Raw genomic sequence first — 21,049 nt, 5'->3', positions numbered from 1 at the left:
GCAGTTCACACTACGCCCGGCACAACAAGACCAGTTCGCCCTCCAGCTCACGCGCCGGACCCGCTGCCCCATATTCCTCCGCGGCCGGCCCGCTAGCAGCGGGGTCCGGGGAGAGGCAACGGCCGCAGAGCTTAGGGGCCGACCTTCTCCTGCAGGGCCACTTCCGAGGGAAGAGCGGCAGCGGGCCCCGGCTGGGCGGAGGGATATGAGGGCCGGCCGGGTGAAGCGGTTTTGGCGCGCTGAGCGCAGGGGCTTGTGGGTTCGACCCGGAGCCGCTGGGCCGGCGCTGGGGGCTGTGGAGCCGCCATGTCCCAGAAGGAGCCCCCGGCCGGGGAGGCCCAGGGCTCGGCCCGCGCCGTCATCGACCGCCTCTGCCAGGACCTCAACCTGGACGCGGCCAGCGCCGCCGAGGCTCTGCGGGACTTCACGGCGCTGCGGGGCACGTACAGCCTAGAGGTGAGCGGCAGGGCCGTGGCCGGCTCCGCCCGGAGCCCGACGGGTCAGGGGGCAGGCGCCGGGCCCAGCTGGCGCTGCCCCGGGATCCACCCGCAGGAGGCGCCAGGGTGCCGGTAGACGCCGCTCCGCCCCGGTGCCGAGCAAGCGGGCCGCGTGCCGGCCGGGGCGGCCCTGGGGCCGTGCTGCTGCGGTAGCTCCTGGGTTGCCCGCGGCCTTGCAGGGCCCAGGCTTCCCCCCTGGGCGGCCGCTGGCTCTGGGGCGGAGGCGTGAGCGAGCGCTCGTGCTGGCAGACTCGGCTCCGTGGGAGCCCCGGTCCGCGCTGGGCTAGGCGAGCGCCGCGGCGGGGAACGGCCGGCCCGGAGGGGCTGCAGGCTGTAGACAGACGTGGGGCGCCCGCAGAAGGTCTGGCGCAGACACCAGCTCAGGTGTGTGCGTGTGTTCCCAAGGCTCCTGTCTGGGCTGCGCGGATCGGACTCCAGCCCCAGGGTCTGACTGCCTTGGCTGGTACTCTGCCAATGGGGGTTGGCCAAACACGTTTCAGGTAAAGGGTGACTTATTAGAGAAAATGCATAAGGGCCTGTCTACACATGAAGGCGCTGTGTCCCTTGCAGAGTGCCATGTATGCCCCCACCCGGTGGAGATGCAGTGTACACCGAGAGGAGGACTTCTGGTGCCAGATCACCACCTCCCCAAACAATATTAGCTATGCCCTCGGAAGCCCTCTTCTGGCTTCACAACTGTGTCCACCCTGGAGGTTTAGTCAGCATAGCTCGGTGGTGGTGTCATTTAATCACACTCTTGGAGGATATTGTTATGCTAGTATAAACATTAAAACCATGCCAAACTATTCAGGGCTGGAGTCTACGTGTGACACTTTTATTCTGGAGTAAGAGTGCCTTGTTCTGGAACAAGAGTGTCCACAGTCAAAGTTATTCAAGAGTAAGTGGGTATATGTATCTTGCTTTCAAAGGATGCTAGAATGATCTTGACCTTAAAGGTCAGAGCGGTGGTATCCAAATTTTTCAGCCTAAAAGCTGAACATACTTTTTCAAAGAAATCAGGAGTCAGTGTTTTGGGGCAGAGTTTTGCCCAGTCCTTCACCCTTTTCACCACTTATTTGCAGGGAGAACAGAAACCACATGCAAATATAGCTTACTACAGCCCCTGGTGCAGAGGGTAAGAAGTAGGAATGGCTAGAGCATGCTGTGTACCAGCTAGATTGGGGTGGGCAAACTTTTTGGCCTGAGGGCCACATTGGGGTTGCAAAACTGTATGGAAGGCCAGGCAGGGAAGGCTGTGCCTCCCCAATCAGCCTGGCCCCCCGCCGCCTATTTGCCCCCTGACTGTCCCCCTCAGAACTCCCAACCCATCCAACCGACCCATCTCTTTGTCCCCTGACCGCCCCCTCCCGGGATCCCCTGGGACTCCCACGCCTATCCAACCCCACCCCCCCGGTTCCCTGACTGCCCCCTGGGATCCTCTGCCCCTTATCCAACTCCCCACCCCCTTACCATGCTGCTCAGAGTGGCAGGACTGGCTTATTGGAAAGCCTGGGAGGTGGGTGGGCACAAGCCACGCTGCCTGCGCAGCAGCATGGCTGCAGGGGTGGGGCGCGCAGGAGACAGAAGAGGAGGGGCCGGGGGCTAGCCTCACCAGTCAGGAGGTCAAGGGCAGGGCAGGATGGTCCCGTGGGCCGGATGTGGCCTGCAGGCCATTGTTTGCCCACCTCTGAACTAGATCCATCTGGCATATGATCCCTAGTTCCCTTGCACAAGTTAGAGCAGCCCCCAAATTTGATTGATAGTTGGATGGAGCAGGAGGTACTTTGTCCATGCCTACACTACAAACTTACATTGACTCAAGTTACGTCGGCATACGGCCGTCACTGTTAGTACATTGCTTGTGTGTGTGCATACTTAGCTGCTTATGCTGGTGGTGCTCATACTCACCAAGAATGCTTGTATCAATGCAGAATGCAGTGCACCATGAGTAGGTATCCCACTGTGCAACTTACCCCTGTCTAGCGCACTGTCTTGGGAAGTTTTGGCAATGCATAATCGGGCCGAAACGAGTCATGCAGGGGTGACTGGGAGCGTGGGGTCTACTTCCCAGTTTGCAGCTGTCTCCATCTCATAATGTTATCTGTATCCCATAATTTTTGTGCCTTTATTTCAAAACTCCACAAACCCACGTGGCCCTCCTCGCTGTCCGTCATCTCTGACAAAAGCGTGGAGACTGCATAGCTTTGCACTATTGTCATAAACATTGAAAGCACAGGGTGTGCAATCCTGGAGTATTTGCACAGGTGCTTGAAAAAACAAATCAGTGGGGAACATGACGATTTCTTGGATACATTGCTGTGCTACATCATGAGAACCAATTCAAGGTTGTTGGTGGCATTCACAGAAATAGCTGCAGATGTTGGAGTGCTGCTTCTGGGTTCAAGAAACAAGCTCTGACTGGTGGGATCTCATTCTAATGTAGGTTTGGAATGAAGAGCAGTGGCTGCAGATCTTTCATCTAGGGATGTAAAAGGTTAACCAGTAAGCATTAACCCTGGCGGCCCCACATCGGGCCGGTGGGGTGGACCCTGGCCGCAACACATCAGACCCCAGCCCTGGCTGCGCTGGACCCTGACCGGATTGGCGCCCCAGCTACCTCGGTTAACTGGTTACACGAAATTTTAATCGTTGAACTGGTTTACTTTTTTTAACCAATATTTACATCCCTACTTTTGGTGCAAGTCCACATTCCTGGATTCATGTGCCAAGCTCACACCTGCCCTCCAGCACAGGGACACCAAAATGAGAGCTTTACTGATAGTGAAGAAGTTAGTGGGAATCACAGTGTGGAGACTTGCAACCCCAGATTGCTACTGGGCAGTTGGGAATCAATTCGGAGTTGGGAAATATACCATGGAGGCCGTTGTGGTGTGGGACTGTGTGGGGCCATTAATTGCCTCCTGCTCTGGCAGTGTGCAGGACATAGTGGGTGGATTTGCAGGAATGGGATTCCAAAACTACAGTGGACAACACGCACATCCCTATTTTGGCACCAGACCACCTTGCTACTGAGTACATCAACAGAAAGGGCTACATTTCTGTGGTTATGCAAACATTGGTGGATCACCAGGGACACTTTACTGACATCAATGTGGGCTGTTCAGGAAATGTGCATGACGCTTGCATCTTTAAGAACAGAGGACTGTTCATAGAGCTACGAGCAGGGACTTTCTTTCCCAACCGGCGGATTACTATTGGGATGTTGAAATGCCAACAGTGATGCTGGGGGACCCAGCCTATCCCTTTTTTCCCTGGCCATACACCAACCACCTCGACTGCACCAAGGAACAATTTAACTACTGGCTCAGCCAGTGTGGAATGACAGTTGAATGTGCTTTTTGTTATGAAGGGTCGCTGGCATTGTTAACTCACAAGATTGGACCTCAGTGAGAAAAATATCCCAATGGTTATAGCTGTCTGCTTTGGCCTGCATAATGTATGTATGGCAAAGGGGGGAAAGTTTCTGCTGAGGTGGCATGGCTGTCTGATGAATTTGAACATCCAAATACAAGGGCTCAAGGCAGAGCGAAATGGCTCAGGAAGGCTTTGAATGACCATTTTAATAGTGAGTAATGTATGGTGGTGTAGTGTACTCTATCTGAGCTTGCTCTTTTGCGGCCTGGTAGGAATCGGTTGGTGATTGCTGTACATGTAGGAATATAACATTAGTTCACCTATTTGTTTTGTGAATGGTCATGTGGATTGTGTGACATGAAGTAACAGATAAAGGGCAGTATATGTTGTGAACTAATAAAGATGAATTATGTTACAGAATAAAATTCTATTGGAACAAAATCAGTGCAACAAAATTGTAATTTCACAACAAATACATTAAAAACATAATAAATGTAGTTATGAAGGGTGAAAGAATTTTTATGTCCATTTCAGCTACACCGATACCAACTATGGCTTACACAGGTCTGTGTATGTGAAGCTGTGATTGTCTTTATCACTCTACTCTGATGGGCATTAAGGGTACTGCAACGACTCCTTAAACCATTTGGAATGTTGGGGGTGTGGTGGTTATGAGAGGTCTCAGTGGGCTGCAGAGGGAGCAAGCCTGGGACTGTTGAATCTGGAAGTCCACCAGAGTCTGCTGCATCTGTGTTTGCTGCCTGAGAAGCTCCACTGTGCCCTGTTGATCTTCCTCTCCTTTTCCTGCTGGGACTCCTGGGCCTTTCTCCTCTCCATTCTTTCCTTTTCCAGGCTCTCTGCATTGTTCATCCTCCAGGCCCTGTGCTTATGGTCCAATGCAGCGCTGGCTTGCAGGATGTCCTGGAACATGTTATTCTGAGTCCTCTTCTTTCTCCACCTTATGTGGCTCTGCAAATGTGGAGGGGGAAACTCCAAAGGCCACAGTGGCAACAGCTGAAGATAAATCACACAGCGGTACTATTGTTGGTACATTCACTACAGAAAGTGAAACTTAAGATGTTAAACTTGCTCCCCAAAAGTTTTAAGCACTACATTCTCACTTCTGCTTGGGATTGCTTGTGCATGGCACCAATCACTGTCTCTCCCCCCCCGCCCAGTAGGCCATACTCATCGTGGCAGGTGAAGGAAAATGAGAAGGGAATTACTTGGTTGCATGATTCTAATAATAATATATAGGATAATGACCATGAATACTGGTACCCTTTTCCACAGTTGATAGTGATTTTAGCTGATATCTCACTCTTGAAGGTATCAAAGGCTCTCATGCAGCTGCTACTGGCATCCCAAAGCCACCTGGGCCTATGTGCTGCTAGCCTGAGTACTGTAATGGGGCCTGCTGAAGCTATCACTGAGTGGCAGGGAAAGTGTCCTACTTTGGAGGAAGAAACAAGGCAGCCCTCCCTAGAAACCATCAGAGGATTGCAGAGTACTTCCATTAAAGCTTCATCGAGATCTCTCAGGAGGATTCAAGGGACATCCCTGTGTACATAAACAAACTGCTATGCTTGGTCACCCTCCCTAGCTCTAGAGATGAAAATCAGATAGCAGCTCTACCTCTTGATGGTACCACTACCTCTTCTAGCATGAGTAAATTAATGAAAAGTGAAAAGATTGTGTCCTACTACTTTGGGGGGGGGAAACTTTGTAATTGAAAATTTATGTACACTCTTAGCCAAGGTTCCTTCCCCTGCATTGGGCTCACTCGTGCTGGACTGCAGTGGAGTCAAAAATAGGTCCTGGCTCACTGCACAGCTGGATCCCATGGTCACCTGTCCCCCATCCTCCTCTTCGTCCAATATCTCCTACTCTTCGCTGTTTGTGGCAGGGGTGTGTGACTTAAGCTCTTTCAAGCTATTCATGGTGCTTTTGAGAGGGGTGCTGCAATCTCTGCTGAGGGTGGCATGCAGCTCTTTATAAAAGGGGCAGGTCTGTGGCTTGGCACTAAATTGGTTGTTGGCCTCCCTGGCCACCTGGTATGCTGCTGCAGCTGCTTGGCTTTCACATGGCACTGCTGCTGGTCCCTGTCATACCCTGTCAAGGTTCCCTCCCCACTCTGAACTCTAGGGTACAGATGTGGGGACCCGCATGAAAGACCCCCTAAGCTTATTTTTACCAGCTTAGGTTAAAAAATTTCCCAAGGCACAAACTTTGCCTTGTTCTTGAACAGGTTGCAGAGTAGCAGCCGTGTTAGTCTGTATTCGCAAAAAGAAAAGGAGTACTTGTGGCACCTTAGAGACTAATCAATTTATTTGAGCATGAGCTTCCATCAGCTACAGCTCACTTCATTGGATGCATACCGTGGAAATTGCAGAAGACATTATATACACACACAGACCATGAAACAATACCTCCTCCCACCCCACTGTCCTGCTGGTAATAGCTTATCTAAAGTGATCATCAAGTTGGGCCATTTCCAGCACAAATCCAGGTTTTCTCACCCTCCGCCCCCCCCCCCACACACACAAACTCACTCTCCTGCTCGTAATAGCTTATCCAAAGTGACCACTCTCCCTACAATGTGCATGATAATCAAGGTGGGCCATTTCCAGCACAAATCCAGGTTTTCTCACCCCCCCCCACCCCCATACACACACAAACTCACTCTCCTGCAGGCAATAGCTCATCCAAACTGACCACTCTCCAAGTTTAAATCCAAGTTTAACCAGAACGGCGGGGGGGGGGTAGGAAAAAACAAGGGGAAATAGGCTACCTTGCATAATGACTTAGCCACTCCCAGTCTCTATTTAAGACTAAATTAATAGTATCCAATTTGCAAATGAATTCCAATTCAGCAGTTTCTCGCTGGAGTCTGGATTTGACGTGTTTTTGTTATAAGATAGCGACCTTCATGTCTGTGATTGCGTGACCAGAGAGATTGAAGTGTTCTCCGACTGGTTTATGAATGTTATAATTCTTGACATCTGATTTGTGTCCATTTATTCTTTTACGTAGAGACTGTCCAGTTTGACCAATGTACATGGCAGAGGGGCATTGCTGGCACATGATGGCATATATCACATTGGTGGATGTGCAGGTGAACGAGCCTCTGATAGTGTGGCTGATGTTATTAGGCCCTTTGATGGTGTCCCCTGAATAGATATGTGGGCACAGTTGGCAACGGGCTTTGTTGCAAGGATAGGTTCCTGGGTTAGTGGTTCTGTTGTGTGGTATGTGGTTGTTGGTGAGTATTTGCTTCAGGTTGCGGGGCTGTCTGTAGGCAAGGACTGGCCTGTCTCCCAAGATTTGTGAGAGTGTTGGGTCATCCTTCAGGATAGGTTGTAGATCCTTAATAATGCGTTGGAGGGGTTTTAGTTGGGGGCTGAAGGTGACGGCTAGTGGCATTCTGTTATTTTCTTTGTTAGGCCTGTCCTGTAGTAGGTGACTTCTGGGAACTCTTCTGGCTCTATCAATCTGTTTCTTCACTTCCGCAGGTGGGTATTGTAGTTGTAAGAAAGCTTGACAGAGATCTTGTAGGTGTTTGTCTCTGTCTGAGGGGTTGGAGCAAATACGGTTGTATCGCAGAACTTGGCTGTAGACGATGGATCGTGTGGTGTGGTCAGGGTGAAAGCTGGAGGCATGTAGGTAGGAATAGCGGTCAGTAGGTTTCCGGTATAGGGTGGTGTTTATGTGACCATTGTTTATTAGCACTGTAGTGTCCAGGAAGTGGATCTCTTGTGTGGCCTGGACCAGGCTGAGGTTGATGGTGGGATGGAAATTGTTGAAATCATGGTGGAATTCCTCAAGGGCTTCTTTTCCATGGGTCCAGATGATGAAGATGTCATCAATATAGCGCAAGTAGAGTAGGGGCTTTAGGGGATGAGAGCTGAGGAAGCGTTGTTCTAAATCAGCCATAAAAATGTTGGCATACTGTGGGGCCATGCGGGTACCCATAGCAGTGCCGCTGATCTGAAGGTATACGTTGTCCCCAAATGTAAAATAGTTATGGGTAAGGACAAAGTCACAAAGTTCAGCCACCAGGTTGGCTGTGACATTATCGGGGATAGTGTTCTTGACGGCTTGTAGTCCATCTTTGTGTGGAATGTTGGTGTAGAGGGCTTCTACATCCATAGTGGCCAGGATGGTGTTATCAGGAAGATCACCGATGGATTGAAGTTTCCTCAGGAAGTCAGTGGTGTCTCGAAGGTAGCTGGGAGTGCTGGTAGCGTAGGGCCTGAGGAGGGAGACTACCTAGCCAGACAATCCTGCTGTCAGGGTGCCAAAGCCTGAGATGATGGGGCGCCCAGGATTTCCAGGTTTATGGATCTTGGGTAGTAGATAGAATATCCCAGGTCGGGGTTCCAGGGGTGTGTCTGTGCGGATTTGATCTTGTGCTTTTTCAGGAAGTTTCTTGAGCAAATGGTGTAGTTTCTTTTGGTAACTCTCAGTGGGATCATAGGGTAATGGCTTGTAGAAAGTGGTGCTGGAGAGCTGCCGAGCAGCCTCTTGTTCATATTCCGACCTATTCATGATGACAACAGCACCTCCTTTGTCAGCCTTTTTGATTATGATGTCAGAGTTGTTTCTGAGGCTGTGGATGGCATCGTGTTCTGCACGGCTGAGGTTATGGGGCAAGTGATGCTGCTTTTCCACAATTTCAGCCCGTGCACGTTGGCGGAAGCACTCTATGTAGAAGTCCAGTCTGCTGTTTCGACCTTCAGGAGGAGTCCACCTAGAATCCTTCTTTTTGTAGTGTTGGTAGGGAGGCCTCTGTGGATTAGTATGTTGTTCAGAGGTATTTTGGAAATATTCCTTGAGTCGGAGACGTCGAAAATAGGATTCTAGGTCACCACAGAACTGTATCATGTTCGTGGGGGTGGAGGGGCAGAAGGAGAGGCCCCGAGATAGGACAGCTGCTTCTGCTGGTCTGAGAGTATAGTTGGATAGGTTAACAATATTGCTGGGTGGGTTGAGGGAACCATTGCTGTGGCCCCTTGTAGCATGTAGTAGTTTAGAAAGTTTAGTGTCCTTTTTCTTTTGTAGAGAAGCAAAGTGTGTGTTGTAAATGTAAACTACAAAAAGAAGGATTCTTTTTGAGTCCCCCTGGGGCTCGGGGTGGTTGCCCCGGCTCTGCTTGGACCTGTTCTGGGCACCACCAAAAATTATACAAACCGGCACCCATGGGCTTTAACAATAGTTTGGAGAGGGCATTCTAACTATAAGGAAACATGGAAGAACTTCCATGTGAAGGTGCCAGTAGGGGGATAAAATAGACAGGGCTGGCTTCCCTGATGTTGCAGAAATGATAATGGGTTTCCAGCTGATCAGTAGCCAGATTGTGGCCTTGTGGAGTACTACAGTATATTATCTTTAACACAGAGGTGCAGTCAGCAGAGACCTCAGGGCTCTGCAATATGCAGTGGTTTATTGTGATCTAAGTGGCCAAATCATATTGCAGGCCTTGTAGTGTCTGTCTGTCTTTAAAGGAACAATCAGCTGCTGTCTACTCTGTTCCATGCAAATTAAGGATAGTCTTCCACTCCTAGGAAGTTATGGTGTGGTTCCATTTGGGCAGTTTTGGTTCCCTTGTTCCGGCCAGATTTAAAAAGAAAAAATCATCCAACCCTGAGTAAATGTTGGTTCTTGTTCCTGTCCCAAAGGATTTTAGAGATACTTGAACTAGATGAAAAGCTGAGACTGCAAATTGAGCATTGTTGCCCTGGAAAAGTTTGTCCATTGATTGTTTACTTCTGGTTTGACAGGGAGAAGTGGTGCATTGGTTGGCTTGTGCTCTATATGTTGCTTGTCGTAAAAGCATACTTCCCACTGTTGGAAGTGGTCTTATGGAAGGAAACTGCGTTTCACTGACTAGGATACTACGGTCAGCCAAACTAAGGTACTTTTGTGTTTTTGGTTTTTGCTTTTTTCTGGAGACCTAAACGTCTGTGTGTAGTCACAGCTTCTTTTTTCCCTTATTCTAGATCTGCTCCCCTTTTGACTGCTGTTTTACTTACATTCTAACTGAAAGCAGAATGGCACTTTCCTCATAGCGGTGGAAGTAGGGTATCATTGATATTGCACAAATATAAAATCCAGCACATTATCCAGTTTTCACAGATATTAAGGCCAGAGGGGACTGTTAAGATCCTCTAGTCTTATTTCCTCCATAACATAGGCCAGAGTAGGGATGTTAACCAGTTAACTGGTAAGCATTAGTGTTACCGGTTAACCGGTAAGTGTTAACCCCCCAGTCCGGCCCCGCTCTGGCTGGGCCTTAGCCAGCCCTTTAATTTGTTAACCGTTTAAATTAAATATTTTAAAACGGTTAACTTTTAAAACTCAGATGAATGCTTGGGTGCTTAGAGATATATAATTACATAAGTATTTATGCACTTCAGTGTTAGTTCAACACGTAATTCTTCAATACAGGGGTCTTGGTTAAGCACCCAGTCGTGAAAATTACATTTTCCCTGCCCCTCAACTTTTCTGTTTTTTCTGACCCCACCAAAGAGAGCCACGTTCTCTGATCTAAATGAATCCATGTAAGGGTGTGGAAACCAAAGGAAATCCCCAAGTAAGAGTCAACTGTGTGGAACATACTCAGCACTAGAGTCTAGCAAAGTGTGTTTATCCTTTTCTGTAATTAAAGCAGTTACTAAGCAATAAATTAGTCAGATTTGGTTTTCACCAAAAGTCCATCTTTTTAAGAAAAGATTAAGAATTGGGGGGGGAAAATCTTAGTCTAAAGTATTTAATCTGTTTCATGGCTGGAGATTAAATTATAATTAAATGTTGCTCTTTTAAGTTTAATTCAGTTTTTTAGTAAAATGAAAAAGTGGATGGACATGTCAGACCTGCCACAGGAATTTCGGGAACGAATGGAGAGGCTGGAGAGAAACTTTGAAGTATCGACTGTGATTTTCAGAAAGTTTGAACCAATATTTTTGGATGTATTTCAAAATCCTTATGAAGAAACACCTAAACCACAAAGGAGCAGGAAACAGAGGTATATTGAGAGATTTAAATGATTTTAGTGAAAACCAGGGCTGTCGATTAATTGCAGTTAACTCGCACAATTAACTCAAAAAAATTGACTGCAATTAAAAAAAATAATTGCAATTAATTGCACTGTTAAAATTTCAATCAGTATTCTATTGTTTATTAAATATTTTGGATGGTTTTTCTACATTTTAAAATATTTTGATTTCTATTACAACACAGAATACAAAGTGTACAGTGCTCACTTTATATTATTTATTACAAATATTTGCACTGTAAAAATGATTTTAAAAAAGCGTTTTTCAATTCACCTCATACAAGTACTGTAGTGCAATCTCTATCATAAAAGTATAACTTACAAATGTAGATTTTTATTTTGTTTTGTTACATAACTGCACTCAAAAACAAAACTATGTAAAACTTTAGAGCCTACAAATTCACTCAGTCCTACTTCTTGTTCAGCCATTTGCAAAGACAAACAAGTTTGTTTACATTTACGGGAGATACTGTTGCCTGCTTCTTATTTACAGTATCACCTGAAAGTGAGAACAGGCATTCGCATGGCACTTTTAGTAGTCGGCATTGCAAGATATTTACATGCCAGATATGCTAAACATTTGTATGCCCCTTCATGCTTCATCTACCATTCCGGAGGACATGCTTCCATGCTGATGATGTTTGTTTAAAAAAAAATAGTGCGTTAATTAAATTTGTGACTGAACTCCTTGCGGGAGAGCTCAGATGATGACTCAGCACATGTTGTTTAATTTACAAACACTGTCACTGCAGATTTGAAAAAATGCAAAGAAGGTACCAATGTGAGATTTCTAAAGATAGCTACAGTACTCGACTGAAGGTTTAAGAATCTGAAGTGCTGTCCAAAATCTGACAGGAACGAGATGTGGAGCATGCTTTTAGAAGTCTTAAAAGAGCAACACTTGGATGCGGAAACTACAGAACCCAAACCACCAAAAAAGAAAATCAACCTTCTGCTGGTGGCATCTGACTCAGATGATGAAAATTAACATACATCAGTCCGCTCTGCTTTGGATTGTTTTCAAGCAGAACCTGTCATCAGTATGCATGCATATCCTCTGGAATAGTGGTTAGCACATCTAGCACGTAAATATCTTGCAACGCCGGTGTGATGTTATTGACAAGAACTGTGACTGTATAGATCATTGTTGCAAGCACTGTTATATATTTGCAGCGAATATTGTGCAGAGGAGGTCAAGGGGGTGTCTATGGAAAGGTTGTAGTTTGCTGGTTATGATTATGCTGTCTGTATGTGTGTATCATTTTTATATTTGAAGTTATGAATATTGGCTATGTACTTGTATCTCAATGTGTTTGATTCTAAGTAGCCCCAGTAAAGCATTTGGTCAGCTTCTTGGGAAAGGACTATTTTCAGTAAGTTCCCAATCACGAAACACTTAACTGACCATGGACTTTGGGAGACACCAATCCACATCTGAGCTTTCCTGGGAGCGTTCAAACTAACATGTAAACAATGGCATCGGCCTGCAAAAACCTGAATCATTCATGGACATGTAATGTGCCCAGGTGACTACAAACTCCATCTTGTTGCTGTGATTTTGCACAGGAGAAAAAAGGGGTTTCCTTCCACATGGCTGAGGATATAAAAGGCCCTGGAAACCCCTCCATTTTGTCTTCATTCCTGCTTCTTAATTCTGAAGGAACTTCACTTGAAACTGAAGCTCCAAACAAAGGACTGACAGACCCATCCAAGCTGGGATGTTTGTATTCCAGAGACTTGATCAGTTTAATTGAGCAGTAATCCCATCAAGCCTGAACTAAGAACTTTGCAATTGTTATATGTATTTGATTCCATTTAACCAATTCTAACTCTCATCTATATTTCTTTTTATGGATAAACCTTTAGATTTTAGATTCTAAAGGATTGGCAACAGCGTGATTTGTGGGTAAGATCTGACTTGGGTCTGGGACTTGGTCCTTTGGGATCGGGAGAACCTTTTTTCTTTTACTGGGGTATTTGTTTTCATAACCATTCATCCCCATAAGAAGCGGTGCTGGTGGTGATACAAGGGAACTGGAGTATCTAAGGGAAATTGCTTGTATGACTTCTGGTTAGCCAGTGGGGTAAAACCAAGGTCTTCTGTGTTTGGTTGGTTTGGTGTGCCTTAATAGTAAAGGAAACCCAGGCTTTGTCTGTAACTGCCCTGCTCTAAGCAATCCTGAATTGATATTCTCAGTTGTGTCCTGCCAGAGGCAGTGTTGTTACGGTTCCAACAGTGCAATGCGAATGCCTGTTCTCACTCTCAGGTGACATTGTAAACAAGAAGCGAACAGCATTATCTCCTGCAAATGTAACTAAACTTGCTTGTCTGAGCGATTGGACTGAGTGGACTTTTAGGCTCTAAAGTTTTATATTGTTTTATTTTTGAATGCAGTTTTTTTTGTACGTAATTTGACATTTGTAAGTTCAACTTTCATGGTAAAGAGATTGCACTACAGTACTTATTATATTAAGTGAATTGAAAATACTATTTCTTTTGTTTTTTACAGTGCAAATGTATATAATCAAAAATAAATATAAAGTGGGCACTGTACACTTTGTGTTCTGTGTTGTAATTAAAATAAATATATTTGAAAATGTAGTAAACATCCAAAAACATTTAAATAAATGGTATTCTATTGTTTAACAGTGTGATTAATTGCTATAAATTGTTTTTAGTCGCTTGACAGCCCTACTGAAAACTTCTGTTTAAGCAATGGTAAGGCCATGATTTATACTTTGAAAATCAGGAAAAGGTGTTAACTTGATAGATGTCACTTTTGGGTTCAGTTCTGCAATGAGATGCACTTAGTTGCATGTATGCCCCTGTGGAGTTCCATTGATGTCAGTGGGGCTCTGCATAAGTGCCTGGTCATCCTGCATGCAATTGGTTGCAAGATATCAGGACTTTGGCTAGCACTAGTGCCCCTGTTTGGGTGAGCATTAAGCACCTGCTGTGATGCTGAAGATACTGTTCTTCAAATGAAACCTCAAGCTAAAGTTCTGATTACTTGTGTTCAACAAAAATCCTATAGCACTTCTTTCAAGAGTAGGGGTATTGGCCTCAGTGTCCTGTTCAGATACTAGCTCTTGTAATTTAGTTTTCCTGAAATGATTCCTTTATGTTCAGAAGGCTACAATATTGTTTTACTTTTCTGAATGGGTGCGTAATGTTATGCATTGTCAAGTATCCTACATAGTTCTTTTTTTAATTGGGTTTGTGTGCTTCTTTCTGATGTCCAAAAAATATTCATTTTAAAAAAAAGTTTTCTGATTGTCTTACATGAGAAATATGAGAGATCAAGTCTGTGGGGGGTTTTTTGTTTGTTTCTGGTGGGGTTTTTTTGTTTGATGTTTTTTGAGAGAGAGAGAGAGAGAGAGAGATTTGGGAGTCCTCATATATCCAGGGTGGATAAAAATCAATGATTTTAAAAAAATTTAAATTTAAATAGGATTTTTTTGATAAGTTTTAATTAATATACACTATAGCTCAAAGGTATCATATCATGGAATAGGGATGAGAAATTCTAATTCTATAGAAAGAGACAATATATTCATGTAATTTTTAAGAAAAGTTTTGTAAATGAGTTCCAATAGTTCATGGATTAGGGACCCAATTTTATGGGGTTTCAGGGGCTTCTGTATAGATTATTTAGGTTAACCTTTCTATCTACCCAATGGGACTCAGTGCTCAGTCTAGAAGATACCATCAGAGATGTTTAGTTTTGCAGTTCTCAAACTGTGGATTTGTGTCTCCAGAAGTAACGTACTTGTTAACAGCAAAAATGTTTTTAAATAATATATAGAGGTGAGAAATAACAGACCTCAACTCTATTGTCCCTCTGCAAATTGGTGTACACAGAGTCAATCCCTTACCTCTCTCTAAAAGTGCAAATTTTCAAAAGGTTTAATGAATAGAAGATGGTTGGGGGCGGAATAGATCTGGACAAGGAGAAGAAGTTTGGAGATAAATGTGAGAAGTGAGGGACATATGCTCTTTTGTTAAAATATTATGTGTTTGCTGTTGAAGAAAAAAATCCAGAATACATGATGTTGTTTTAGTTAAATAAAACAACTTAAATGTCTGTCTGGTGGTGATCTCCTCCTAATTTAGCATAGCAAGAAAATCGTCCAAATATTAATGATTAACCTGTTGAACTGGAGATTGTACACCTCCCAATGACTTCATAAATATCTGCTTCAGTTACCTTTAGTAAACGAAATAACCAAACAATCATTCATTTTCAGATATAGCTGTAAAACTAATATGAAAAGTTTTCAAAATAAATCACTGTTTAAAAATATATAGTGTGTACCTTCCAAAAATGAAACCTACATCTATCTCTGAGTTGTGAAGAATACGTATTAGGCTTATAACAGCCAACAAGAATGCACGTTTATGTAGAAAACCATGATTAAATAGAGTCTTCCTGAGTAGTGATTTAAATCAAATCCACCCTGCATGTATCTGTTGGAAAGCTTCTGTTATCTTAATTAAAGGGGGAATTGAATATTCTGTGGGGAATTCTGCTCTAAAAAATTAAAGATTCTGCGCACTATATTTTAAAATTCTGCAAAATTCTGTATATTTTATTTGTCAAAATAACCCAATATAATCACACCAGTTTCAATTATTTTTGGTCATTTATTTCAAAGTACCTGTCAGCAAGTATGTCTGTAACAATACAGACAACAAAAAAGATTCAGGAAATGTTTTTTGACAAATAGATTCCTTACTAGGTATATTAATACAGAATTCGGAGTAATTCATTTTTAATACAGAATGCTGAGTAGTAATTCATTTAAAGTACACTACAGAACCATGTTTCCCACACCCCTCAGAGGTAGTGCAAAGACTGGGGGAGTTAAGGGTAGCTGAGGGAGAGGGAAGTAATTGCTGGGAAGGAGCCTGGACGTGAACTTGGAGGGTTGGGGAAAAGTATGGAACAGGTTTTTTTGGGGTGATGGGAAGGGATTGTTAGGGAGTTTCCACCATGCATACTCTGGCCGACCCCTAGCCTCTTCCATACAGTCAGGCACATGTGGCCCCATCCCCATGTGTCCTTGCACCCTCTGTCGACCTGTCCTTCCGCCCCCCTTCAGACACCCACTCCCCCTGTCCCCATATGTCTGTACCTCCATTCAGATATCCCCCTGTCTCCAGGTGGCCCTGCACCTCCCTCCCCCCTGTAGCCCTGCACTTCAATTCCCATTTCCCTGCCCCAGGCTGTCCTCCCCTACTAGCCCTTACGAGCCACTGTCTGACCCCCACAGCAATCCCATGCAGTCTCCCTATGTCCCCTGTCTCCTGATCTGGCCCAACAGGCACTGTGAAGAAGGCAGGCTCTTTCTCTTTCCTAGCTGGCTGGGAGCTGCTGCTCTGTTCTAGTGCCATAGTGCCCTCGGTGGGGGAAAAGGCAGAACTGAAGCAACTCTCTGGAAGAAACTTTTTTTCTATGCAAAAAATGAAAAATATGCACAGCTTGTTAATTTTGTGTGCAGTGGCGCAGTATTCCCCCAGGAGTAATTGAATTCAGCTGACTTTTTCTCTCAAAGGTGTTAGTTGTAGCTGTGAAATTGGTGTAAACAAAAAACAAGAGTTCTAATCAACCTGGCTAAAAATCCTTTCCCCTTTATCATTGTCGTAAATATAAAGGGAAGGGTAAACCCCTTTAAAATCCCTCCTGGCCAGAGGAAAAATCCTGTCACCTGTAAAGGGTTAAGAAGCTAAAGGTAACCTCGCTGGCACCTGACCAAAATGACCAATGAGGAGACAAGATACTTTCAAAAGCTGGGAGGAGGGAGAGAAACAAAGGGTCTGTGTCTGTTGGTATGCTGCTTTTGCCGGGGATAGACCAGGAATGGAGTCTTAGAACTTTTAGTAAGTAATCTAGCTAGGTATGTGTTAGATTATGATTTCTTTAAATTGCTGAGAAAAGAATTGTGCTGAATAGAATGACTATTTCTGTCTGTGTGTCTTTTTTGTAACCTAAGGTTTTGCCTAGAGGGATTCTCTATGTTTTGAATCTAATTACCCTGTAAGGTATCTACCATCCTGATTTTACAGAGGTGATTCCTTTACTTCTGCTTACTTCTATTTCTATTAAAAGTCTTCTTATAAGAAAACTGAATGCTTTTTATTGTTCTCAGATCCAAGGGTTTGGGTCTGTGGTCACCTATGCAAATTGGTGAGGATTTTTACCAAACCTTTCCCAGGAAGTGGGGTGAAAGATTTGGGAGGATTTTGGGGGGAAAGACGTGTCCAAACTATGTTTCCCAGTAAACCCAGTTAGAGTTTGGTGGTGGCAGTGGATATTCCAAGGACAAAGGATAAAATTAATTTGTACCTTGGGGAAGTTTTAACCTAAGCTGGTAAAAGTAAGCTTAAGAGGTTTTCATGCAGGTCCCCACATCTGTACCCTAGAGTTCAGAATGGGGGAGGAACCTTGACAATCATTTTCTCACTTTCAGTCTTATTCCATCTGAGAATGCTATTAGTTTGTCTATAAAGTTCCAGGATAGACAAAATCTGAACTTCTAATGCAGAAAAGAATAACGTTATTAAATATAAAAGTTATAAATTCATTATTTTTTCTTTGCAAGTTCAGGTCACCTTTAAACAGCTACTTGTGTTCCCCTAGAGCAGGGGTGGGCAAACTGCAGGCTACATCTGGCCTGCCAGCTGTTTTAGTCCGGCACTTGAGCTCCCACTGGGGAGCTAGGTTTGGGGCTTGCCCTGCTCCGGCGCTTCACCGGGGAGCAAGGTTGGGGGCTGTGCCGTGTGGCTCCCAGAAGCAGAGGCATGTCTCTCCCCCCCCACCCCGCAGCTCCTAGGCATAGGGGCAGCCGGGGGCTCCACTCCACACACTGCCCCCACCGCAAGCGCACTCCCCCTGCCCCAGCCCGGAGCCACCTCCTGCATGGCGGGAGGCGTGGAGGGAAGTGTTCATCACATAATTTGTGTAATTTTGACTTTCATTAATTTTAGAGCTGTCAAGCGATGAACCCTGAACTCCTCATTTCTGGCCCCACCCCAGAGCCCGCACCCCAACCACAATTTTGTGAGCATTCTTGGCTCACCATACAATTCCTATACCCAGATGTGGCCCTCAGGCCAAAAAGTTTGCCCACCCCTGCCCTAGAAGTAGGTATTTACATAGTATAGATCCTTAAAGATGCAATTTTGATTTGTGAGTAATATGTGATTACAAATAACTTCTGATATTAACACTTCATTAAAATGAATGAAAAAATTTCACACTTATTTTTTTATTCTGCTATCCTTACTTCCCCTGCTGCTTTCTCCAGTGACCAAAATCTCCTTATTGTTAGTGAGGTTTACACATGTGCACTGAATGGACAGTTGACCCCTAAAAGATTTACAGTGAGGAGACAACCTTCATAACCAGAGACTTTCTTTTGTGTAGAATATAGCAGTCTTCATAAGTACCTTTCCTAGTAGTTCTTTCCATTCCCTGGATCTGAATTACTTCAACCCCTAATATCATTGAACCATTCTTCTGTGTTTTACTTTTTTCTCTTCATATTTTTTGTTGGTGGGATTGCTGAACTATATTTAATACTTTAAGGCATTAAAACACATAGAAAAACAGTTGATATAATTAAAATTCCCTTAGTTGTCCCACTGTGGACCAATTCCAGGAGAGTTCTGACACAGTTGTGACATCAGCATCATGATGCATGTTAGGGTATCATAGCTAAGGCTAAGATTTTGTCATGGTTATTTTTGTAAACATCACAGACAGGTCACTGGCAATAAACAAAAATTCACGGAAGCTGTGACCTGTCTATGACTTGCTGCTGCGGCTTCATGGTTTTCCCCCGCCACCGTGGTGACTAGGAGCTGTTGGGTACCCCGTCAGCCCACGGCAGCTGGATGCTGCAGGGGGGTCCCCCTCCACCCATGACAGCTGGGAGCTGCAGGGTGACCATATTTCCCAAAGAGAAAATGGGACACCCTGAGCCACTTGCCCAAGGCATCCTGTCCTGTTACCCCCTCCCAAACCAAGGCTGTCATCCGTAGCTGGAACCCTGAGGAGGGCCCCCTCAGGAGTCCGTCACCTGTCACTGGAACCTTTCAGAGAGCCCCCTGTCTTCTGTAGCTGGAACCCTGCCAGGGCCCCACTGGCTGCTGGCTCCAGGGTCCCAAAGCCCCTGGGGCTGAAGCAGAGAATGTCATGGAGGTCTCTGGAAGTGACTTCCATGACCTCTGTGACATAAATGTAGCCTTAATCATAGCAGAACAGAAGCTCATCTGATCGAGGAGGGGGTCAGAAGATCCAAAAGAAGAATTAGGAAGAGTTTGTGGGGTCGCAGAATGTTGTTCTGTGCCGGATTAGAGAGATTGTGGACCAGGGAGGTGTTGATCACATAACTTGTGTAATTTTGACTTTCATTAATTTTAGGGCTGTCAAGCGATCAAAAAAATTAATCACACAATTAAACAATAATAAAATACCATTTATTTAAATATTTTTGGATATTTTCTACATTTTCAAATATATTCATTTCAGTTGCAACGCAGAATACAAAGTGTACATGCTCACTATATTTTTATTACAAATATTTGCACCATAAAAAACAAAATAGTATTTTTCAATTCACCTAATACAAGTAGAACTATCTACAAAAAATAACTGCATTCAAAAATAAAACAATGTAAAACTTTAGATCCTACAGATCCACTGAGTCCTACTTCAGCCAATTGCTCAAACAAGTTTGGTTACAATTTTCAGGAGATAATACTGCCCACTTCTTGTTTACAATGTCACCTGAAAGTGAGAACAGGTGTTCGCATGGCACTGCTGTAGCCAGCCTTGCAGGATATTTACATGCCAGGTGTGCTAAATATTCATTTGTCCCTTCATGGTTCAACCACCATTCCAGAGGACATGCATCTATAATAATGACGGGTTCTGCTCGATAACAATCCAAAGCAGAACGGACCAACGCATGTTCATTTTCATCATCTGAGTCAGATGCCACCAGCAGAAGATTGATTTTCTTTTTTGGTGGTTCAGGTTCTGTAGTTTCTGCATCCAAGTGTTGCTCTTTTAAGACTTCTAAAAGCATGCTCCACACCTTGTCCCTCTCAGATTTTGGACGATTCTTAAACCTTGGGTCAAGTGCTGTAGCTGTTTTTACTAATCTCACACCGGTACCTTCTTTGCATTTTGTCAAATCTGCTGTGAAAGTGTTCTTAAAATGAACATGTGCTGGGTCATCATCTGAGACTGCTATATAAAACAGAAGAGGAGACGTAATTCTCCCTCAAGGAGTTCAGTCACAAATTTAATTAACTTTTTTTTTTTTTTTTTTTAGTATCATTAGCATGGAAGCATGTCCATTGGAATGGTGACCAAAGCATGAAGGGGCATACAAATGTTTAGCATATGTGGCATGTAAATACTTTGCAATGCTAGGTGCAAAAGTGCTATGCGAACACCTGGTCTCTCTTTCAGGTGACATTGTAAATAAGAAGCAGGCAGCAATATCTCCTGAAAATTGTAACCAAACTTGTTTGAACAATTGGCTGAAGTAGGACTGAGTGGATTTGCAGGCTCTAAAGTTTTACATTGTTTTAATTTTGAATGCAGTTATGTAACAAAAAATTGACATTTGTAAGTTACGCTGTCACAATCAAGAGCTTGCATTACAGTACTTGTATGAGGGGAATTGAAACATGTGGTTTCTTATTTTTACAGTGCAAATGTTTGTAATCAAAAATAAAAAAAATAAAGTGAGTACTGTACACTTTGTATTCTGTGTTGTAATAGAAATCAATATGTTTGAAAATGTAGAAAAAAATCCCAAAATAATTGCAATTGGTATTCTATTGTTTAACAGTGCGATTAATCATGATTAATTTTTTTAATCACAATTTTTTGAGTTAATCGTGTAAGTTAACTGCGATTAATCAACAGGCCTAATTAATTTGCATTTCAACGTCAAGCAAAATAGTCAAGAAGTCGTTCTGACCAGTGTTCCCTCTAATTTTTCCCACACACATCAGAATGAATTTTGTTATGTGCACCAATACGGAGGTGATGTGTCACACGTCACCTCCATATTGGTGCACATAACAAAATTCATGTGGTGGGGG

The 21,049-nt window shown here is 44.2% G+C and overlaps 1 protein-coding gene across 5 annotated transcripts in view; it reads left to right on the top strand.

Annotated features, from left to right (window-relative positions):
• Window positions 1-231: 231 nt before the first annotated feature.
• RBL1 (RB transcriptional corepressor like 1) overlaps window positions 232-21,049 on the top strand; it is an 81,837-nt gene continuing 61,019 nt past the window's right edge. For 3 of the 5 annotated variants that reach the window (XM_077832429.1, XM_077832430.1, XM_077832428.1), the window contains exons 1-3: window positions 232-456; window positions 9,653-9,786; window positions 10,696-10,896. In XM_077832429.1, the coding sequence (XP_077688555.1) occupies window positions 307-456; window positions 9,653-9,786; window positions 10,696-10,896 (485 nt within the window). In that variant the 5' untranslated portion in view covers window positions 232-306. Of the gene's footprint in view, window positions 457-948; window positions 998-9,652; window positions 9,787-10,695; window positions 10,897-21,049 lie in introns of those variants that run through there. The other 2 variants (XM_077832431.1, XM_077832432.1) reach the window with 2 other exon arrangements.

Source organism: Eretmochelys imbricata, chromosome 13, assembly GCF_965152235.1.
Source record: "Eretmochelys imbricata isolate rEreImb1 chromosome 13, rEreImb1.hap1, whole genome shotgun sequence".
NCBI lineage: Eukaryota > Metazoa > Chordata > Testudines > Cheloniidae > Eretmochelys > Eretmochelys imbricata.
Note: the sequence above shows the minus strand (reverse complement) of the source record. Positions and strands in the feature narration are given on the sequence as shown.